The sequence below is a fragment of the Lygodium microphyllum genome, chromosome 2, assembly GCF_053477565.2.
Source record: "Lygodium microphyllum isolate KBCC chromosome 2, Lygodium_microphyllum_v1.1.10, whole genome shotgun sequence".
In the NCBI taxonomy this organism is placed as follows: domain Eukaryota; kingdom Viridiplantae; phylum Streptophyta; class Polypodiopsida; order Schizaeales; family Lygodiaceae; genus Lygodium; species Lygodium microphyllum.
Window position 1 is genome coordinate 52,019,312 of NC_141136.1, and position 22,625 is coordinate 52,041,936.

At 40.6% G+C, this 22,625-nt stretch overlaps 1 protein-coding gene across 1 annotated transcript; it reads left to right on the forward strand.

Annotated features, from left to right (window-relative positions):
- Window positions 1–1,242: 1,242 nt before the first annotated feature.
- Window positions 1,243–20,181, forward strand: LOC148039728 (uncharacterized). Its single transcript, XM_087693483.1, has 2 exons — window positions 1,243–2,336; window positions 19,700–20,181. The coding sequence occupies exons 1-2, from the start codon at window positions 1,683–1,685 to the stop codon at window positions 19,853–19,855; spliced, it is 810 nt and encodes a 269-aa protein (XP_087549609.1). The 5' UTR covers window positions 1,243–1,682; the 3' UTR covers window positions 19,856–20,181.
- Window positions 20,182–22,625: the final 2,444 nt, after the last annotated feature.

Below are 22,625 nucleotides of genomic sequence, written 5' to 3' on the forward strand. Positions count from 1 at the left end.
AATTGGTTGAAACAAAAGAGGTAAATAGATATGGAAGTGGTGGAATGGAATTCTCAAACCCCTAACCATCCAAAACTCATATTGTATCACAATGACCATTACATATTGCATTACATCAAAGTGCTACGAATTCTTTATACTCTATCAGTACCTAATAGGGAAGTCCATCATCCATTCTATCCCTTCGACAAGCCAATAAAAAAGTGAACATGGATCCATTGTACACTTTGAATTCACTAAAAGTCAACAATGGCTATTTAAAAGCTATCATGATTCCTGACCCATGTATCGTGACCTTGGAGTGTGACGTTTGGACGTTGTTCTTCCTGTTTGGCCTCCAAGGTGAAATGGGTGAGGGAGTGGAGTTCGAAAGTGTTTCTAGCTTCTTTTGGTGCTTTTCATGTTTTTGAAGTAGCACCCATTTGTGCATACATTATGATTTTATTGCATCCTTATGTTCCATATACACTTTAAAGGAAGAAGAATGTTTAAAATGAATTTCATCAAATACAACATAACCACAAGCTTCAGGAGCTGGCCCCATTTTTTTCGCCTAGTCCATGCATAAGCCACTTGATCTATAGTAGTTGATGCAACATGGCTATTATAATCTATTGCCTTGCTTATAATCCCCTTGGCCTGCATGTCCAATAGAAGCATCACTGCTGTGAATGCACAGTCAACAACACAAATGGCCAAGATCATCTTAGGCTGCCCATGTGGGGTTGGATGATGAGAAGGTGATGCACAATGAGCACATGAAGACATAGAGGGGGGGGGGAGGGAGGTGTCTAGTAGGGGTCTCGAAGGAAGGCATGTTCGTCTAAAGGGGAAATGGATGGCCAAACTATGTGCAAACTGTGGAGAGAGAGAGAGAGAGAGAGAGAGAGAGAGAGAGAGAGAGAGAGAGAGAGAGAGAGAGAGAGAGCACGCATTGAGTGCACTTCACGGTGCTGAATTTTTTGAAAACATAATATTTTTATAATATATTATTTTGTACATTATAAGTTCGGAGTGTATTCTACATGTGCCATGTAAGATAGGTAATAGGTTAGGTAAATTGGTCAATTATAATGTAGTATCCACTCTTACATACAAATCAAAGTGCTAGCAATTACAAGTATAATCATGATGGGTTAGAGAGAGCAATGTGGGGTTTAAAGAAATTACGGTGTTGTATTAATAGGAATAAAAAGCTTACATCAACCACTGTAGAGCGGCACGCGACTTAGCGAACTTTCTTTAACCCTATGTAGTTAGGCAGGCGGGTTAGTAAGTCTAGCATCTTCTGATGTCTCGTATCTTCTGATGGATGGATGCACATTCAAGGTTTGCACAAAAGGGCAAAATTGGCTAACGTTAAGACATCACAGAACTTTGCAGGCCCATCCTTCGACGCGGCACAGGTCCACCATTTCTCTATTCCTCGAAACCCTAGCTTTAAGCCTCTCAGGCAAAGATATGTCAGGCTGCTCGCCGAACCTTTCGAACTAGGGCATTTTCAAGATTGACATTTTTGAACAGTGAGGCCACAGTCGCAAGTCTAGCGGAGATGAGGGAGCCGTCAATCTCCCGAGAAGTAAAACAGCTGCATCTGTAGGTATCTTCTCAGGATCATGCATATCCGAGATCTGTTACATCCAGTCTCACGGTGACAGAGACCTCCTGCATTCGGAGCTTACATGGAATCGGGCCAGGCTCGCATTGCCAGCTTGAAGAATGCCGCAAGGCGCGATCTATTTGTCTCGAGTATTGAGAAATATGAGGCAAAAGTCAGGCAGGAACAGAAAGCCCGGGCCATGCTTCGCGAACAACGAGCGGCAGCAACAACAGTAGCTGAATATCGCCCCCCTGTAGAAGAGGATCAAAGCGCTACCACTGAGAAGAGTGTGGTCCGTGAGCAAGCTCATCCTCAAATTGATATAAGGGCAGCTAGGCAGCAGAACAACGATGATTCCCAGGAGAAGAAAGTGCTGTCAGACAAGCACGCAACGTCTGTGGAACCCTGTCTTCATGTGCTGCAAATGCCAAGAACAGACTCATCAGGGGTCGATGCAATCATCAGTAGTGCTGAGAACTTGACATTAAGTCATACCACCCCTTCTGTCAAACCAGCTTCTTTTGAAGGAAGGCACGCAAACTTGTGCATGGACGTGAAGCCATTGCCTGCTGTTATGGAAGTTGATATTGCAGCTATCGCAGCAGCACTAGGGATCAGAATAAAGGCAGTTGATATGGCAGCACCGATGCAGGAACATGCTTTTCGTTGTGCAAGGGATTGTTTAGATGCATTGGACAAGCTCCGCTGCAAGGTTGTGGCTCACACTTTGAAGAAGGTTGGTTCGCCGCTTGAAAATTTCTTTCCTTTTCAGTATAGGAAAGATCAAATCTCTTTCTCGTTTACAAAGTAGACAAGACAAAGGATGCATGTGCTATTCAACTTTTGAAACTAAAAGGTCTATCAGGTATCTGCATCGTTGGTAAGAGAAAACGATGCACTATGTTGAATGAATTGGTGTACTAAGTTCTCACTTTAGTTATTTCTGTGTCTTAGTTTTTTCAAGTCATTTGCAGATTATGGCGCCTTTTTTCAAGTGTTTTGTATGTGTCATGTGCATATGCACAAGAACTAGTGGACCAAGATCAAAACTATGTGATTGGAGCTAATCATTCCATTAGTCAATAAAGTGATAGTGCATAGTTTTCTTTTTCATTTCTAAACAAGTTCCAAGTCTCAAATGTCCAAACATTTGCCTAAGACGATTTTTGAGTTTAACCACCGTAGATTTGAGAGTGTTTTACATCATTCAAACAATCAGTTGGCTCATTATAATTTGAGAGAGTAGAGTTCACCAATCTATAGAGATTGTCCACATTTTAGTTAAAAGTATCATGTACTGGAATAACTATAACGTACCCCTATCATATATGTCTTCCTTTATTGGACATGGCTAACAAAGTGTGGGCAATTGTAGGGGAAATTGTAGGAGCAATTAGGACAACTATACGAAGAGTTGCAATGAAGCATGGAATTAGTCCTTTTGGAGTGGTTAGTTTGCTTTTCCTGTAATCATTGGTAGGCTAAGAGGTTGGCTAGATGTGACCAATCATGTATACTGGCATGATTCATTGAATAATCTTGTATAAATTTGCCTTAATGGATCCATGGCATAGCATCAAAATAGATTATTAGTTTGATTCTCTTTGAAAGTTTGAGTTCTTATTGAAAGTTCCTCAATTGTTGAGAAGTATTAAAGAGATCATAATTAAAATACAACTCAAACTAGACATTAGGAAGTTATTATTTTAGGTGCTTGAAAGCTTTATATTGAAATAACAAAAAAAAGGTATAAAGAGTAGTTGTTACAAATACCATACAAGTGCCTTGGTCTTTGGAATGCCCCTTAGGCCAAGTGTGCTCATATTAATTTGAAATAGAATGAAACATTTGTCTAGAGATTGCAATGTTTTATCATTTAGTATCACATAGATTTAAGTGCTAATTAATTAATGTGATATTTATGAGAAAATATTTAAAGACGCTTTGACCATTCATATATTTTAGAATATGTAAGTATGGGGTTCAATGGGGTATACTTGACCATATAGATAAGCAATATGGGTGTATAAAAAGACGTTAAGTTTAGCAGGGAGGAACATAGGACTTGAAATACAAGAAGTCATGCATAGTGACATGAGATGGGTTTTGGGAACGGGAACGGAGACTAGAATTGCCATTCGCTATCACCATTAGAGGGGGGCTCTACTAAGGGGATGGAATTAGGATGGTTTGAAGGAATAGGATTGGGACGGGAAGAGAGCAAAACACAGTTTTTTAGATAGGGAGATGTTGGAGAAGAATCAAGTGATGATGGGTAGCAATAGAGGGAGCAAAACGTAGCTCTTAAGAGCTACAGATGATGTCAAAGCGATCTTTATGGGGTGCAATATCAAAATGTAGATGTAGATTGGTTGGATGTAGCTACTAGGAGATGGGCCATTGGCTAGAATGAGAGTAGTAGGACAAAATACTTGAAGATAACTGTGCTATCTTGGTTGTTCATGCAACAACACAAATGGATGAGAATGCTTTGTGGAGGGAGCAAAACATAGTTATCCAGGTAAGGAGATGTTGGAGAAGACATTAGGAGATGATGGATAGCAATAGGGGAAGCAAAATGTAGTCGTCAAGAGCTATAGATGATGACAAAGTGATCTTCATGGGATGCAATATCAAAATGTAGATATAGATTGGTTTGAGGTAGCTACTAAGAGGTGGGCGATTGGCTAGAATGAGAGTGGTAGGATATAATGTCGATGATAACTCATTTGTGGACAACTTGCTACATGGACTAAGCTTTGTGGAACCGGTCTTTAGAGATAATTAAAGGGCAATGAACACGAACTAACTTGCATGTTGGAAATAAATTAGCAAATAAACAAAATATTCACTTAATAAGAGAGCTAGAATACACTTATATGATAGATGACACATAATAGGCCCCAAAGGTTGGTGCCTATTTTTTTACATTATTTAGAATTTGTGTAGATCACAAGTGACTTGTAATAAAGTAATACTCTTATTGCGCGTGATTCCCATTAGCTTAGACTTGTCTCTAGCACAGTGTCCTTAGTTGCTTTCACCAATCTCGACCAAATGTGTGACAAGGGTAATGTGTAAGAAAAGATGTTGTTTGGAGTAGAAGAACATTCAAAAGTGATACTCAAGGTACAAAGCTGGTCCCACATTGTTGTGCGCTACAAACAATGTATAGAACATGTAGATATGAGTTTCAAATTGATCTAATATTTTGTTAGAAGGCTCATCCTATTCATATTATCAATCTGAGTGCTTTGCCCTTACGTTTACATACCCAATTTACCATGAAATTGAGTAAACTTAGATCTACACTTCAGATTAGCGTTGCTGACGTAGCAAACCAACATTCAATTCATGCTTGAAAACAATGGGTAATTGCTTTGATCTTGCAATATGCATTTCATTAGATATTGCCTTGCAATTTTCTAAATTTCCCATGCATTTCTTGTGATAGAATGATTGCATTTAAGTTACTTCATGCGGCATAACTGATTCAGAGGTGCATAATTACCTTGTTACCTTCAATATCGGCCTCCAACCAATTGTAGAGTGTTAAAAACATGCACACGAATATTTCAGCTTGCCAAAGCCAAAAAATGATAGCTAGCAATTGAGCCCAATTTCATGGAGCATTTTCCTAGATAATTGTTGTGCATACTTTCCATTGGTCTTAACTTAAAGTCATACTTTGGCTTGCCAAAGCCTAAATATGAAAGCTATTATTTGAGCCCAATTTCATGGGCTAATTAATGACTAGGTCATTAATCATAAGTGAGGTGCTCAGTGGACTAAACTTAGGTTGAGGGCTTGCTTTAAACTTAATGTGAGTTGTTGTTTGGGTGAAATGAAATGATTATTAAATGTAAGGTGCAAACTTTCAAATAATGAAAGTTTCACATTGCATTAGCTTGCTTTAAACTTAATGCGAGTTGTTGTTTGGGTGAAACTTTGAAATGATTATTAAATGTAAGGTGCAAACTTTCAAATAATGAAAGTTTCACATTGCACCTTTTTTCTTTTTGCCATGTCCTTGTACCACATGGTGTGTACATTTGTCCATAGTCCATTGCATATCCCAGTGCCAAATCCTTCACTATTAGTGCAATGTGAAACTTCCAAATAGTGAAAGTTTCACATTATACCCTTTTCTTTTTGTCATGTCCTTGTACTGCATGGCGTATACATTTGTCTACAGTCCACTGCGTATATTGGTGTCAAATCCTTTACTACTATTGCAATAGTCATTGTGCCAAGAGCTAGGGTTTCCAAAATTAGAGTTCATTTTAATTATATGATTAATCCCATTTTTCATTTTGATGATACTTTCAATATCAGATGTCTCTATAGAGATGAGGTGGGTTTGAGAGTTAAAGTCCATCATTGGTTCGAGAGACTAGTTTGACATTCTCTTAGGAGTCCAAAAAGGTGCAAATCATGACAATTGACCGGTGGCAATGTGATCGTGAGATCTCCTCAGCCCTTGATTGTTTTGGTTGTCATTACTAAGCCTCCATTGTGGGGGTTATCTTTTGTGAAGTGTGGGGCAAGGGTTTGAGTAAGGGGCTTCTTGGGTTATGTACCTTTGCCTTTGAGTGACACTTTGTTACCAAAATGGCCAACCTTTTGTCTGTGTTCGTAGTGTCTATTTTTCTTGGCTACATTGTGCCATCTTGGTTTGAGTTGTGATTGGGACTTGGATATTTCCTTGTGACTCGCTCGATTTCTCTTGTTGATTTTGGTCTTTATCTTTCTTGCTCTTTCCTTTCTTTCCCTTTTGAGAAGTGGAAGCGAGGGTCCCCTTTGAAGGTGCAAGAGGAGCTTTCTTATGAAATTGGTCAAAATAGCCTTGTGTGATGCAACTCCTAGAGAGTCGGCGTGGTTGGATGTGAGCTCACTTGTTGTACAAATTTAAAGTACTTGTGGTAATTTGTTAAACAGTAGTGTGACCGGATCATTACAAGACTTCAAAAGTTTAGCAGTGGCAAATTCAGTGAGTAAATGTTAGTACTTAGCTAACTTGACCTTAAGGTCATTCGAAGGTGCGACTTTGAACTCTTGGAGCTCATGCTCAAGATTGATATGATGGGAGCTAGATAGTAGTGTGCCTAGTGTTTTCATTGCCTAAGTCCCAAGTCAAAATGTTCTAATTGAGAGTGGAATTTAGGTAATAGACCTTACTCTAACTTAACTATAGTTGAATCTTTTCTTGCTTTCCAAGAGCAGACAATCTTATGTGGAGCCCAATGGGGGTTTCATTGGGGTTTCAGCCCTTGAACGAGGTTCCATAAGTCCTATGAATCTAAAACATGCCTTAACTAGACCTATTAAAAGAAATATTGTTAGTAAAAGCATTCTTGGCAGAGGCAAATGTGGAATGGGTATAGTGAGGTGTTGCATATGATGTATATTGTTGGAAGATAGGAATAGAATCCAATATGCCATGTGATGCCGAAGAAGGAGGCAATGCCCTCGCACCAAATGTAGATTGAGGCATTGTGAATTGTTGAAGTCTTGATTTTAGGCTTGTTGTTCAAAAATGCCCTAGGTATCCTTTGTATCACCCTATTTATTTTCTATATATATCATTTAAATGGCTCTTCCATGGTGCAACAATGATGGCAAGCTTAAAGGTCTTGACAATCTAACTTGGAGTGTAGTGATGAAAGCTTGGCTTGTGACATGTGTAGAAGTGACCTTGGTACATTGTTTTAGGTTCTACTTTGCGTCCTTGAAAACTCTTATGTATGAGGCTTCGCCAACTATGAGAGCCACTACCCTCTATGGGCAATTGTGAAATATCCTTTAAGGTAACTGATTCGACTTAGTGGTTTGTTCTTAGAGTGATAGAGATTGAGGATCAACTTCGTAAAATTGCAATTTACTTTTCTTGAAGCTCTTCTTGTGGGGACTGTACTCTACAAACTATTTTTAGAGTTTGATGGTGTTGCTAATGCCTTATGAGCTAAGACACCGAATTCACCTAATGGTATCCAACACATGACATCGATGCTACTTGAGCATGAGTCTACTTTACAACTACATAGAAGTTTTTAATCGTATATTGGTGGTCACCCTTTGGGTGCATTGATTACTTAAGAGAGGGATAATATGCAGAAGATAAAGAATGAATGCTTCCCATTGTGGTAAGAAGGGGCATTTCAAGGATTGTAAAAAGCTAGTGGAGTTTTTGAAAGAGGAGGAGAAGAAGAAGAACGACAAGTACTTCTTGGGTCTTCATCATCCTTAGATTTTGGCATGTGATGAAGGCCGCGGAGGCCCTGGCAACGTTCTTGCCCTAGTGTTGTTGTTATCCCTCGTGACTCTTCAGTGCTAGAGAGGGAGTGTGAGTGGGTGTGGTGGTGGGGCATTCGAGCCTCCAAGAATGGCTTTCTACATGCATTGACCAAGTTTGGGAGATTCATCTCTTGGGTTTGGTTTGCCTTTTAGGTTTATGATGGGATGTTTGACGAGTGTTTCTTGTCTGGACGGAACACTTTGTGTTAGAGTGCATTAGATGTGAAAGCGTATGACTAGATTGAAAGAAGGAAGTGAACACAGAGAGGAGAGAGAAAAGATAGTAGAAAGTTGAAGAATGTAGACAAGAGTGGTCTTTTGCTTCTTGTCTGGATGGAACACTTTGTGTTAGAGTGCATTAGATGTGGAAGGGTATGACTAGATTGAAAGAAGGAAGTGAACATGGAGAGGAGAGAGAAAAGATAGTAGAAAGTTGAAGAATGTAGAGAATGAATGTTGAATATTGAAGGCATATATATACAAGGGTTGTGTGAGTATAACTAGCTAGACATCTCTCTCAACTTGCACAAAAACTGAAGTGTGTATGACTTGGGGGTATGCTAGTCTAAATAGGTAAAAAGTAAAATAGGTTGATTGAATAAAAACAATAAAATAGCAAAAAAAAGAGCGAAGAATGCAGCTTGCCACATGGCAGATTTGCTTGCCTTGTCTACCTTGATTTGCTTGCCCAAATTGTTGCCCAAATTTGGTAGCTTCCAAACTTGCTATCCCACTTAGTACGTTATATATAACTTATGCAACTTTTGCCTTTGGCATCAATTGATATTTCAGGGTCTTGGGTCCCATGTTGTGAAATAATTAACTTGCATCTCACATATCTATCCTTTCTTCTCAGAGAGGTTGGTAGTGATTAATCAACATATAACAAGCATAAAATTTACATAGATGGAAAATACACGCTTTACCACTTTAATCTTGGACAATGGATAGCTCGTTGGCCTCAAAATTGGTGCCCCTTGTTGTATTTCTTTATCTTGTATTGCAAATGGGTGTAGTACAAATGAGATTCTGTGATCTTCTGCGTTAGTCCAAGTGCCTCTTGCTATCAAAATTGACTAGCAAGCCTTCAAATCAATTTGCCCCTTGCTTTAATTAGGAATTGGCCTTCATTGTGTTCCAAATTAAGCCCCAAACTGAATATAGTTTGATTGGCCTCTTGAATCTTCTTGAAATTCTTTCATTTTAGCTATTGGAATTTTGCTGTAAATTAAGGTTTACAGCAGAGACTTTCCAATATCTCCACCTTTGATGACTCAGATAGTTGGATTTTATTGACTCAACTTGAAAGATGGCTGTAGGATAAGAGAGAATGCTATAGAGAGAGAAATTTCAAAGTTTCAACATGAGAAAGGCTGAAAAACTGCTACTGCCTTGCTCAAATAGCCATGGAACCTATCATTTATAGCGTAGGACCACTAGAAAGTTTGCTGCCCCCTCATGTATACTATCCCTTGTACCAGAAAGACCTTGGGTTGTTGTCACTTGCACTTGGAGCGCTCCAAACTGCTATTGCTTGCTGTAGGATTGGCCTTCGTGGTTGCAAATCACATTAGCAGTATCTCCTTGCTCTCTAATAGACTCCTTTTGTCTCATAATGGTTGGAATAGACTTCCACCAACCCCCAAAAACGTTTTTTCTACTTGCATGGGTAAGCTTTGCCAAGTGGCAGCCTTCTATTCCCATTTTTAGCATTATCCAGTTTATTAAATTAATTTTTAAATATTAATATTAATAATTAATCCAATAGTGAATCTATAAAAAAATTTCACTAGCCAATAATTAAATTGGCGAGGTGAATTGCACTCCCTTGAAATCTTGGCAATTGTCCTCGAGTGCATTGCAATGTGCCAAAACATCTATTGCCACTATTGGAAATATATGTTGGCATTGTTGTCAAACAACATGTGGATCTATTGCTTAACCATGCTCATCCTCTCTGCATGTTTTAAGTTCCAGCCACTTAAACTTGGTACGATCCACACACATGAATCATAACCATTGTTAGAACCATACAAAGTGCATCTACATGCTAAAACTTAACACTATTTTGATTGCTAAGGCAAAGTAATGCATGGACTAAGCATGATCAATACCTCATATAGCATACATCAAGTGCAAACCACATATAACTTGTGCAATTGTACTTCTCATGCATCACCTATAAATGAACATTGCATACCATCCATGTATTCCATACATGCCTTGCAAATGTACATTACATCCAAATGTACATTCCATGTATTCCATACATGCTATCAACCTTGCAGACATATAGCTTCTAAGCTTGGGTGCAAACCATACCATATGCATACCAACTTGGTGTGAATAGTATACTAAATAGTGATCTCACTGGTAGAAATATTGTCAACATAGAGTACCCTAGATGCAAACCCAATACATCCAAGATCCACTACATAACCGAGGTATCTATTGTTGAGCTAAAATATGTATTACTTGCTGATTAGCCTCTTAAACAGCCCCAAAACACACTAAAAATGCTCTTTTAGAGTAAAACCCTAAAACGAGGAGCGGTTTGAGAGAGCTCAGTGGAAACCCTAAAACGAGGAGCGGTTCGAGAAAGTTTAGTGGAAACCCTAATTTTTGGGGCGCCCTTCCACATCTATAAATAGACAGACTGCCCCCATTCAACAATTATCCTTGTTTTGCAGGTTACACCAGCCCACACACCCTCCGTTGCTGTTGGCGCCCAGTTTTCAGCCTGCAGCCCGCCTCCATCTGCTGTCCAGCCATCATCGACTGCAGCCACATCATCTTCAGCTTGTCCATTGCTATAGGTGACAGCTTTCAGCTGCTGGCGACTGCTCCAGACTGTCCTAGACTGCTGTTCAGCCTGCTGTCCATCATCTCCAGGGTCAGCCAGCCTGCATTTTCAGCATTGCAGGCCTTGACACTCTCAGACACTGTTTCAGCCTGCTGTTTACAGCATACTGTGCACAGTTTCCAGCCCCCCGATCGGTGGTACACTGCTGTGTTTACCAGTTTTCAGCCTTCAGACTGCTGCGTTTTGGTGACCAGCTTGCTGCCATTCACTATTCAGCACTCCTACACTCCGATTGGTGGTCACAGACTTGGGATTCGTCTTCGGTGGACGTCACACTCCGACATTGCTCTGCCCTTGAGCACACTGTACACTCTTACATTCATTCACTTCAGAGTTGTGTTCTCTCTCTCCCTTCTTCTGTTTGTGTTTGAGTTTTGAGTTTTGCGTTTAGGGTTTGAGTTTTGCCCTCTGTGTCTGTGTGTGTGTCTTTGTGTTTTTGTCGTGGTCGTACACTTTGTGTGTCCTCAGTGCAAACCCTAGCAATCTTCTTAACATGGTATCAGAGCCGGTGCTCTTGTAAAGAGTATCCAGCGGATATTGTTGAGAGCTAGTCTTTGTGTGAGGCACACAATACGACTCGTAACCGAATCTCAATGTCCCAAACTCCTCCATTTCCTATGATGTCTTATCAGGCTTCTCCATCATTGGAGGCCCTGAGACGGCATTATGGACTCCGTGAGGAGGACGACACTCCATCTTTACCAGATTTCACTAACATGACAGAGGACTTTGAGGAGTACTACCACAACAAGTACAATGATGTTTACACCTCTCCTACCAGTTTTGCTACCACATCCGAACCGGTTGGTGAGATTGGCCACCTCTCCGATCATGGAGGACATATGGCATTCGGAACGTCTGGCGATCCATCTTCATCATCTCAGTCAGGTCCAATGTCAAGTTTGTATAATTCTTTTGTGTTGCATGAATCAAAACCCTCGTCTGTTTCTTCTTTTGAGATACAGGATCCGGATGGCTTTGCGTATGTGAACTTCAATAGAGGGGGCTCATGAAGGAGACGGAATTTAGGTACATCTACAGCTTCTATTTCATTTGAGCATATCACACACACTTTTCACTTCCCTCCCATCCCACCCTCTTCTATATCACACCTTGATCATCTCTCATCATCTTTCCATAATCTTGGATTCCACTTCACATCTGCTTCACACACCCTAGGGGTTGGATCTTCCATCTCCGCTCCTAGCACCTTTTCCTTCTCCATCCCATTCTCTACCTCTTTGCACCATGGTACTTCGTTAGGGGGAATGCCACCCTTTAACACAGTGCCTCTCACCTTTCAACAAATGAGTACATCCATCACTCCTGGGTCGATTGTGATGGGTATCCCCCTTACTATCCCCAGCTTCACATCTCCCATGACCACTTATATGCAAGGGTTTCCATCCTCAGTTTATGGTGCGTCTTCACTCTCCTTGGGTTACACCTAAGTAGGGGTTCCCATCTTCTGCTTCTCGTATTTCCATTCCACCTCCTTGGTTTCCTCATGTGGCTACCATACCTATGACCAGTCAGTCCATCGCTACTTATGGATTCACCTTGCATACTACCCGCATGCCTGGTGGGTACTCTGGGGCCCATTCCCAAGTGTACTCCACTCCCCCATCCTACCCCCACTACACTTTTTCACACTATCCATCTCCGAGCACTACCACTCCTGTTGCAACGGCCAAGAATGCCTTCACGGATAATACACGTTTTAACGGTTCAAATTTCACTACTTGGTCGAATTTCATGCAACAAGTGCTTGAGTCTCAGGGTCTTTGGGACCTCGTCATTGGTCTAGAGCCTATGCCGGGCCCTCGACTAGCTCACCCTGACTACATCCGTCAATGGAGAGTCCGCAATGCTACAATCAATGTTGAGCTGATGCAGGGATTGCTTCCTGAGTTTCACTCTCAGTTGCAGCACTTCCCGCTCGTGTCAGAGTGTTGGAGTCACCTTCTCGACCGCTATGCGGCTCGTGATGGTACTCAGCGTATCAATCTCGACTTCGAGCTTCAAGAGTTTTCTCTTAAGGAAGGGAATGATCTGAAAGTCAAGCTTGCTGACTATAGGTGCTTACTTGCCGAGTTTGCCACTACAGGCTTTCCAAAGTCAGATGACGATCAGGTTACATTTTTCTTGAATAAGTTGTCCGCAAAATACTTCGATTTCATTCAACACATCATCTCCCAACCTCGATTGCCAACCTTCTACGAGTTTGAGGGCCAGTTCTTGCGTTATGCAAGGTTGTATGATTAAATCCACAAGAAATCCTCATCACAGCCTTATTCAAAGTAGAGGGGGTTGGTTGCCTCTTCTTCGGGACGGAAAACCACCAATGGCAAGAACTCGCTAGATGCGAAGGCAAGCCAATCAAAGGGTGACTCCTCTTGCTCAGATGGAACCAAAGAATCAAGACCTATCTGGCAGCAACTCCCTAAGAAAAACTGGTTTTACACACATTGCCAAAGAGCAGGCCATGTGGACGAGGAGTGTCGCTCCAAGGCTCAAGGTCTTCCACCTAAAAAGCCTCAGCAGACCGCTGCGACTTCACTGTTCAGTGGGGCTACGCCTTCCGCTCTTGCTTCATCAGCTCTTTCAGCACCTGTTGTCGATGCTGGACATGTGGCTTGAGTACAGCCTCAACAGCCCATCTCTTTCACTACCCCTGAGGGACTGGTTGATTGGTTTGCAGGTTCCGATCTTGTTGCACTTCATGTATCTATCTCACCTTTCTCCCCACCTCGTCAGGCATTCCCTCAGTAGAGCCTTGCTACTGGACGTACGCGATGGTGGCCACCTTCTTAGACTAGCATGTCTCTAGGTCCTTTCGGATACCCTAGGTCAGTCTAGCATTCATTTTTCGCACTCTTAGAGTCGGGTCCATAGGATTTTTGTCTCTACATTTTAAGTCTTCTGTTGCATTTACTCACACACACATACACATTTGCATCTTTGCTCTTGTTTCTTCAGTTAGCTTTTCATTTTAGTTTAGTTTTGTTTTTGGAGCATCTCACTACTGACCTCTGTGATTGCAGACTTTGATCTCCTTTGCAGGTTTTGTTTTTAGTGTAGGGCAAATATGTAGGTTTGCCCAGTCCTACCTGGGTTGGAGACTTGGGATGCACACCGTTCCTTCATGGTTTCATCATCCTTGGAGTTTTGCTCTTCTACCAGCATGGAGGCTTCCCCTCCCGAGGCAGATCGTGCAGTATCTCTCTTGATGCTATCATGGCGGTGACTTCTGCCTAGCTCTTCTAGCTGGGATGCTTCCTCCTCCTCTTCATTCCTTATGGTTCTCGGCACCACACGAAGACTGACATCAGGCTCCTCTTCCTTCTTCGACATCTACATCTAGGTTGAGAGGGGGTTCCTACCCTTCTTGGTATTCTACAGGCTTTAGCACTTTGTCTTTGACATCGGCTTCTCCCCCCTGTTGTACCTTACCCTTTGCATTGCATGATTTCATCATCTTTGTACTAGGGCGCTTGGGCAAGTGAACAATTTTCCCATGAGGGACATTGTCCAAGTGGCACCTGCTGCATTGAGCATTTTTCAGCATGTAGCATACTTTGCATCTCATTGTGCAGAGCACCACTTGAGCGGATCCTAAGTTATTTCCACCGGCGGCTGTTGTTACCACACCACCATCCTTCTTCATTATGTGGATACCTCATCACCTACTTTTCCTCGTCATCGACACCCTGAGTGGATGGGTTAGCTTGTACTGTTTTGTGATGTGTTGGGTGTACCCTCCCTACTCTGGTCTTTTGGGTCACTATTCCTCAATTGGCCGCATCCCATAAAATTTACTACGTTTCATTTGTCTTTGTAGGGCTTGGTAGGCCACTGGGCAGTCGACGTGCATCCTTTGCCCTGTCCTCTCTGGGGTGACTACTTGGATTCCCTTGGTAAGATAACCATTGCCTTTGTAGTCTTGGTAGGCCATTGGGCAGCCGACATGCACCCTTTGTCGGATGCCTTGGTCGCTTTGGGGTGGGACGCCTTGGGGTACATCAACATCACAATGGCTGGCCTAACCTTTCGGCTCAGTTTTGGGCTTGAGAGGAGGTGTTGAGCTAAAATATGCATTACTTGCTGAATAGCCTCTTAAACAACCCCAAAACACACTAAAAATGCTCTTTTAGAGTAAAACCCTAAAATGGGGAGCGGTTCGAGAGAGTTTAGTGAAAACCCTAAAACAAGTAGCGGTTCGAGAAAGTTTAGTGGAAACCCTAATTTTTGGGGCGCCCTTTCACATCTATAATAAGACAAGCTGCCCCCATTCAGCAATTATCCTTGTTCTGGAGGTTACACCAGTCCACACACCCTCTGCTGCTGTTGGCGCTTAGTTTCCAGCCTGCAGCCCGCCTCCATCTGCTGTCCAGCCATCATTGACTGCAGCCACATCATCTTCAGCCTGTCCATTGTTGTAGGCGACAGCTTTCAGCTGCTGGCGATTGCTCTAGATTGTCCCAGATTGCTGTTCAGCCTGCTGTCCATCATCTCCAGGGTCAGCCAGCCTGTGTTTTCAGCATTGTAGGCCTTGACGCTCTCAGACACTGTTTTAGCCTGCTGTTTATAGCAGACTGTGCATAGTTTCCAGCCCCCAATCGGTGGTACATTGCTGCGTATACCAGTTTCCAGCCTCCAGACTGCTGCGTTTGGTGACCAGCTTGCTGCCATTCACTATTCAGCACTCCGACACTCCGACTCGTGGTCATAGACTTGGGATCCATCTTTGGTGGATGTCACACTTCGACATTGCTCTGCCCTTGAGCACACTGTACACTCTTACATTCATTTACAGCATTCATTCACTTCAGAGTTGTGTTCTCTCTCTTCCTTCTTCTGTTTATGTTTGCATTTAGGGTTTGAGTTTTGAGTTTTGCGTTTAGGGTTTGAGTTTTGCCCTCTGTGTCTGTGTCTGTGTCTTTGTGTTTCTGTCGTGGTCGTACACTCTGTGTATCGTCAGTGTAAACCCTAGTAGTCTTCTTAACATCTATCACTCGGGGAGTGGAGATGCAACCTCCTAATTAAGTATCAAGCAACACTCTAGACTTTCTATGCTTTGCTAAGCGTAAAAGAGCCCAATCCAAAGTCGGCTCTAACTAAAACACATCAAGGTAAAGTGCAACATTGAGGATAATCTGCTAGGTTGCCCTTTGCCATTTAGTTACATTCTTTCATAGGTGAAACAATGCTAAAGCTTTACCAAGAAGCACATGAGAACTTTACCTCTAACTTTACTTGCCTCAAAACCTTCACTAGGTTCTAGGTCTTTTTCTCTTTGGAGCCCACAAATCCTTGGAACTTTCACATTGCTGCAATTCTATCTTAACTAGTATGAATCTCGGTATCTAGTTGACAAGCCTCTCATGTATACTTGACATGCTAGGAGCACCGGATGCATTAGGAAACATTCTTGTTTGTATACTTAAGACTATTGCAATGTGATTGCACATGGGAATTTGCATGCTACTAGTCATACCAAGATATATTTTCCCATGCATTGCATGGATTAATAGATGCATTTTCCTCATGACCATCACTATGTGGAGTGTTTGCATGACCAACATTAATACCATGAGTTCCAAACAGAGTGGCTTGTATATATGCATTGCCAAACTTGCCACTTTGTGTTGAGCATTATGCCAACATTGCTATACATGGAGTTATGCATATTACCAGCTATACCTTGATACATTGGGCCTTGCGTACCACGCATTGGTTGCTGCATACCATAAGGAGTTGTGCCACGCATTCTCGTATACTGTTCTTGATCCACCATAGCAGGGAAACTAGTGCCACCACCAAAGTACCTTGGCTATCCCATAATTGCATGCATGCCTTGCTGTCCAAAACCCATTGTTTTGGCACTACCAAGTTGGCCTTGCTTATGCATCAATTGCCCTACTGGCATCATTTTCTTATGCTCATTACCCACATTTGGAACATCATGTTGTTGTATTGACTCTTCCTTCAATGCATCTTGTTGTTCGGAAGCTCTTTGAAGACAATTTCCTCTTCTTGCCTTTACTGCCTTGTTTTAAGGACTTCAAAAAGCTGCATGAACTGAACTATGGCCCGGAATGGTCCTGTACAATGGGATGCTGCATAGACTGTCCTGATGTGCCTTGAACATGCTTGTGCTTTTCTTGGAGGTGACCAAATCTGTGACATATAGCAACCTATGATAGTACAATGAATGACAATTAAGTTTTATAAGGTATGAAACGTATAGCTTGTTGAAAAGCATGAAAATATGATGGAGGAAGAGAGGATTCCCTTGCTCATTGTGCTTCACATGTATGTCTACATACATGTGTAGATTTTTACTGATTACTAGATTGAGAACTTTTTGATGGGGACAAGTCTTTGGGATGTCATACTAGATGAAGATGCATGTCCTAAGCTCCTTGATGAAAAATCCAAAGAAGAACCAAGCACTCTAAAGATGAACAAATGTTATATGTGCATAATGGCTAGCCTTAGAGTACAGAGGAGGGGTGTATGGTCAAAAAGAGTATATTCAGAGAGCATTTTGAGTCGCGACGTTTGGCATTGCCCACCACCCACCCCGACTAAGGTAAATCCCGTCAAGCCTTCCTAGTTCTACCATTTGACCTACAGAAACCAAGTTACTTGTAATATTTGGTACATGCAACACATCAATCAAGAACTTATATATCTATGGTTAATGCTACAACCTATGGACCATAGATAGAGAAAGCGCTAGACTATAAGAAAGTATAGATTTGGTCTTGCACTCTATAAAATGTAGGGAAAGATATCAAGGCAAAAATTAGGTGGGATTCACATGTGGATTCATATACAATATATGAATATTTGGTAAAGATACAAAATATGAGAAAGGCTTGCTTGTTGGATACTGAAATCTTGCTAGAAACTTCAATTCTCAGTGGATGAGAGTGACAGAGGTTTGGCTTAAGTGGCAAGAGAGAGAAAATGAAGGAAAAAATGAACTTGAATGGTTTCATATCTAGCTTGAAAAATTCAATTAGTAATCCATACTTAGATGACTTTGATTGTGCACCAAACAAAGTATCTAATCTCTTCCACATCTCTTGCAACTCACTTAAACTACATGGAAAGTCTCTTAACTCAGCTTGTAGGAATTGATCTCAAGATGGATGAAGATATTTGTATTGGTGTGTTGTTAAAAAGCCTGCTTCTTGAGTATAATAATGTGTCAACTACATCAATCAACATGCCTAGTCCTAAACTGGTTGACATTAAGGCCTCCTTGCTAGAAGAACTCTTTTCTGAGTAACTAGCCCAATCATGATCCATGAATCCATGCATAATAACTGAAGAAACAACTTTGAAGAGAAGGGTTAAATCCATGGTGTCTTTGAGGTGTGTGAAGACACTTTTCACTGCTTGCCAATTGTGCACAGAATCGCTGCAAACAATCTTACTTGATTGGGAAGTTGGGAACTGTGTTGATGATGTAGCATGTAAGGGGAAGTTGAGGACGTGTGGGGCAAGATGCAAGGGATGCCACATGTCATATGGATCATACTCTTGTACTGTTTCTTGTAGTCTTCTGTCCACTAGTTTTATTGTTTCTTAGCTTGTGTTGTTTCTTGTAGTCTTCAGTCCGAGGACTCATTATTTAGTGGTTACTGTTGGATTTAAGTGTTTATGGCATATTTCATTTATGATTTGTCAGTTTTTGTACTATTTCTTGTAATCTTCAATCTGAGTACTCATTATTCAGTGTTTACTGTTGGACTTTGGTCTTTTAAGTCATATAGCATTTCTCAGTCACCATTTGGCATTGACAATTATTACTTCTACCCTTCAATTTTTGATTGTGTTTCAACTTTCAAGTTTCAACTTTCATGGTTCATGTATTGTTTTAAACTTTTACAGGATATTTTTACAAGGTTGTTGAGTTAAGCTATTGTAAACAATATTGTGTAGTTTTTTTATAGAGTATTTCAATCATGTTTAGGAAACATATAACTTTTAGGTCCCCATCCCCATCCCCATCCCCATCCCTGGTGACATTGACTCTGGAGGAATGTGAGTCATAAGAGTATCACATGTCGAAAGAGAATCACTTGCCGAAAGAACATGATTGATATGATTTTCAGCCAGCTGCTGATTATAAGGACCAAGTCAATAAAGGCCTTCAATCAAAGTGTATGCATATGACCAATGCCTTTGATTGCACAAGAGGCATGGTTAGCACACATAACTAAGCCCCCCTGTAGACACAGAGGAAACAGAACTGAATAATCCTCTGCAGAGGTAATGTGCTTAGAAGCACAGTTGTAGAAATACTAGGTAGAAACACCATCAGAGACAAAGAAAGACTCATCATAAATGGAAGAATTATACTGACATTGGATGAGGAAAGTGTATTCCTTGTGCTGGATGATGTTGATGGTCTTATTGGTGTGCTCTCTCTCTCTCGCTCACACACACACACACACACACACACACACACACACACACACACACATCTGTGTGCACATGCACTCTCTCAACCACAGCTTTTCTAAACAGTTGTTACTGCATTCTTTTAGCTCGATAGAGTAACCCTCCCTGCCATAATCTGCTTAAGATACCTCTTTTCAGCCTCTTCCCATCTCAGCTGCAGCTGCTGCATGTCAATTGATATACCTGTTCATTGCTGTCATTTATGAGACTAGCTTTAGTTTTGATGTTATAATGTCTATTCTCAAACAAAATGACATATGGAATCAGTTCTTTTAAACTTGCACTTTATGTGCATGCTTCCGTTCAGATTTGAGAGGGACATTTTTGCTATAGATGACTTTTATGAATGGGCTTCACACAGTAGTCAAAGTTCTTATGAATTTTGCTGCTGTTTGTTCTCTGTTTGCCTTGTTGATCTGATGTTTTTATTTTGGTGCTGATACTTGCTTTTTAAAAATTTGCAGGAGTTTGACAAAGTTTATGGACCTGCATGGCACTGCATTGTTGGAACAAGCTTTGGTTCATATGTTACCCATTCTCTGGGAGGGTTTGTGTACTTTTCTTTGGACAAGGTGTCTGTCTTATTGTTTAAAACAGCAGTTGAGCCTATTGACTGCTGAATGTGTAATTTATTTTGTTGGACTTCATATGACCATACCTTGATATCCCTTAGAAATTCTGTAGGAGTTTGCAAGCATTTCTATAGGGTTGCAGCAACTAAAATTTTAATAAGCATTCTGTTCTGTGAAGAGTTGACTTACATTCCAGTTCCCAGTAATGAGGAAAATCAAGGTATATATATTTGTTGTATATAATTTGACTGGAGTAGGCAGATATCTCTGAGCTCCTGTTGCATGCAGTTGGTTATATCCAATGCTGTATTTGTGCAATGAGTTGTTTGAATGACTGCTGGCAAGCTTATAAATCCACCTAAGCTTCAGTAAAATTAGGTGTTGGCAGTGTGACGAGTATTAGATAGCCAATTTGAATCTCCTTTTTTGGTTGGGGAGCAATCACTACTTAGGTATTGGGTAGATGGATGAGTCGTAGTCAATCTAAAATTGCTACTAGCTAGATGAACAAGAAGTTTCATACGATTTTGCAAGCCTTTTTATTGTCTGACGAGCTTTTCTTTCTTGCAGGCATTTCACAATCTCTCTTTTTGCTTTTACACAATTGATATTACTGGTGTGAGAGGAATGTATACCCTTGGCTGGCTTGCTAATGTTTATGTTTGAACTGCAAACATGTTCGATCTTGTGTCCATATAATGGGAATGGGAACCTGCTGTTCACACACGTGTGACCAACCCGCCTCTAGCCTCACTTGAACACACTGTTGGGATTTGGTGCAAAGTCCACATACACATAGTAGACACACATCTGTGACAGTGTGCTGGAAGATTATTAATAATAACGATTGTAAGTAGGAAGTATACTCTCTAAGGCACAAGAGTACCATTGCCAAGAGGGTTGTCACATGGGAAAAATACCCGTGTGCAAGTGACCTTTAACACCAAAATGACCAAGAGGAACACAACAATTTGGGTTTGGTATAGTTGTGAGAGATTGTGTGCGTTGAAGCCTTGTGTCTAAGAGATAATTCATACTAGAATGATAGAGGAACATGATAACTGCAACAAACCCCCTAATTATGCCCTTGGAGTAAATAATGTGAATGTACACAAGGTATGATAGATTAATCGCCAAATGATAGTATGTCTAAAGCCTTGCAAAACACTTCAAACTTTTGTCTTGGAAGAAAGGAAGAGCTTTGTGAAACACGTTTAGTATGTCATATGTAGGGACGTGACTAAGTTTGATCTCTAGAACATAAAGCTTTGTTCCTTTAATAGCATATAATGACAAGGCATCTCAATGTGCTTTGTGTGAGCATGAAACATGGGATTCCTTATGATCACAACAACTCTTGTATTGCTAGCATAGATAGGAGTTTGAGTTGCACAGATTCTAATGTAGTCGGAAAAGTCGCATTGTATTTAGCTTCATAGGTGGAGGTAGCTACTACCATTTATTTTTTGTCGAGCCAAGAATACAAGAAGCACCAATCATGATGTAATTTTCAATGATGGACACTAGCATTGTGACATTGAGCAATTGTTTGTGTTTTGGGTAAAATGCTTCTTTCTTAGTCATAAAGTTAATAGCATTGCTTGCTGTTGACAATGTAGCGAGTGATTCTACTCTTGAAGGTTCTCTTGAGATGAGGGAATGCTTTGTAGCTTAAGCATTAGCAACCATATTCTCTTTGCATAGCTATGGCTTGTATTTAATTTTGAAGTTGTACTCTTGCAAGACTTCAATCCATCCCTACTATTTCAAGTTTAGATCCAATTGGGTAATGATCCATTTGAGACTCTTGTGGTCGGCGACTAATGTATAATTTTATTCAAGCAATTGAGATTTCTAAAGTTATATCTAGTTGTAATGCCAATGCTTTTTGCTAAGGATATACATAAATCATGGCAATTGAGAAAGCACATTGAAGTTCAATTATGTAGTATATAGCACATAGTGATAAAGTATCTCAATGTGCTTTGTGGGATTCCTTGTGATCACTAAAACTCTCTAATTGTTAGTGTAGACGGGAGTAGATTACTATTATCCCACATGTAGAGCAACCAATAGACATTTGAGCCATACACATTTTAGCGCAATTGAAGTTGGCTTATATTAGTCTCACAAGTTGAGGAAGCCATCATTTATTTCTTGTTGAGCCAAGAATACAAGAAGCCCTAAGCATGAAACAATGTTCAATGATGGATACTAGCATTATGACTTCCAACCCAATCACTATATGGAAGTGTGAATGATACACTCTAGTATAGAATAATTCCAATGTCCAAGTCCTTGGTTCGATCTCTTTAGTGATGCTAGAAGTCGATTAGATTTTTGAACTTATGCTCGGTTGTCATGCCAAAGCTTTGTTTCAAGGTTATGCATAAAACATGTCAATTGAGAGAGTAAATTGAAAGTTGATTATGTTTTATATAGATGTAATATGTATTTAACAGATAGTTGATAACGAGAAGTATTGAATGGTTCCATTGTATTCTTATGGGTGTAATATGTATTTAACAGATAGTTGATAACGAGAGGTGTTAAATGGTTTCGTCGTATTCTTATGAGTGTATTTGTTATATCTTACTGAGTGTAGAAATGGGAGTTTGATCCTTCATTTGTAAATGCTAATAATTGTCAAATGTGTTTGGAATGATGAATGCAAGAGATCGAAATCAATCATGTAATTTTTTTTTGGTAATTTAGCCTTTTAAAGTTGCAACGTGACTTATTTGACCCATCTAAAAGTATGATGTTTCATAAAATAAAGATTAGTAGATTATGGCCATTCTTCTTGTGAACTTTTAAT

What these genes read in the sequence shown, in the direction of transcription:
- LOC148039728 (XM_087693483.1), top strand. Translation starts at nt 1,683, where the DNA reads ATGGAATCGGGCCAGGCTCGCATTGCCAGCTTGAAGAATGCCGCAAGG. An exon ending in TGGCTCACACTTTGAAGAAG is followed by an intron (nt 2,337 to 19,699) that starts GTTGGTTCGCCG and finishes AAAAATTTGCAG; the next exon opens with GAGTTTGACAAAGTTTATGG.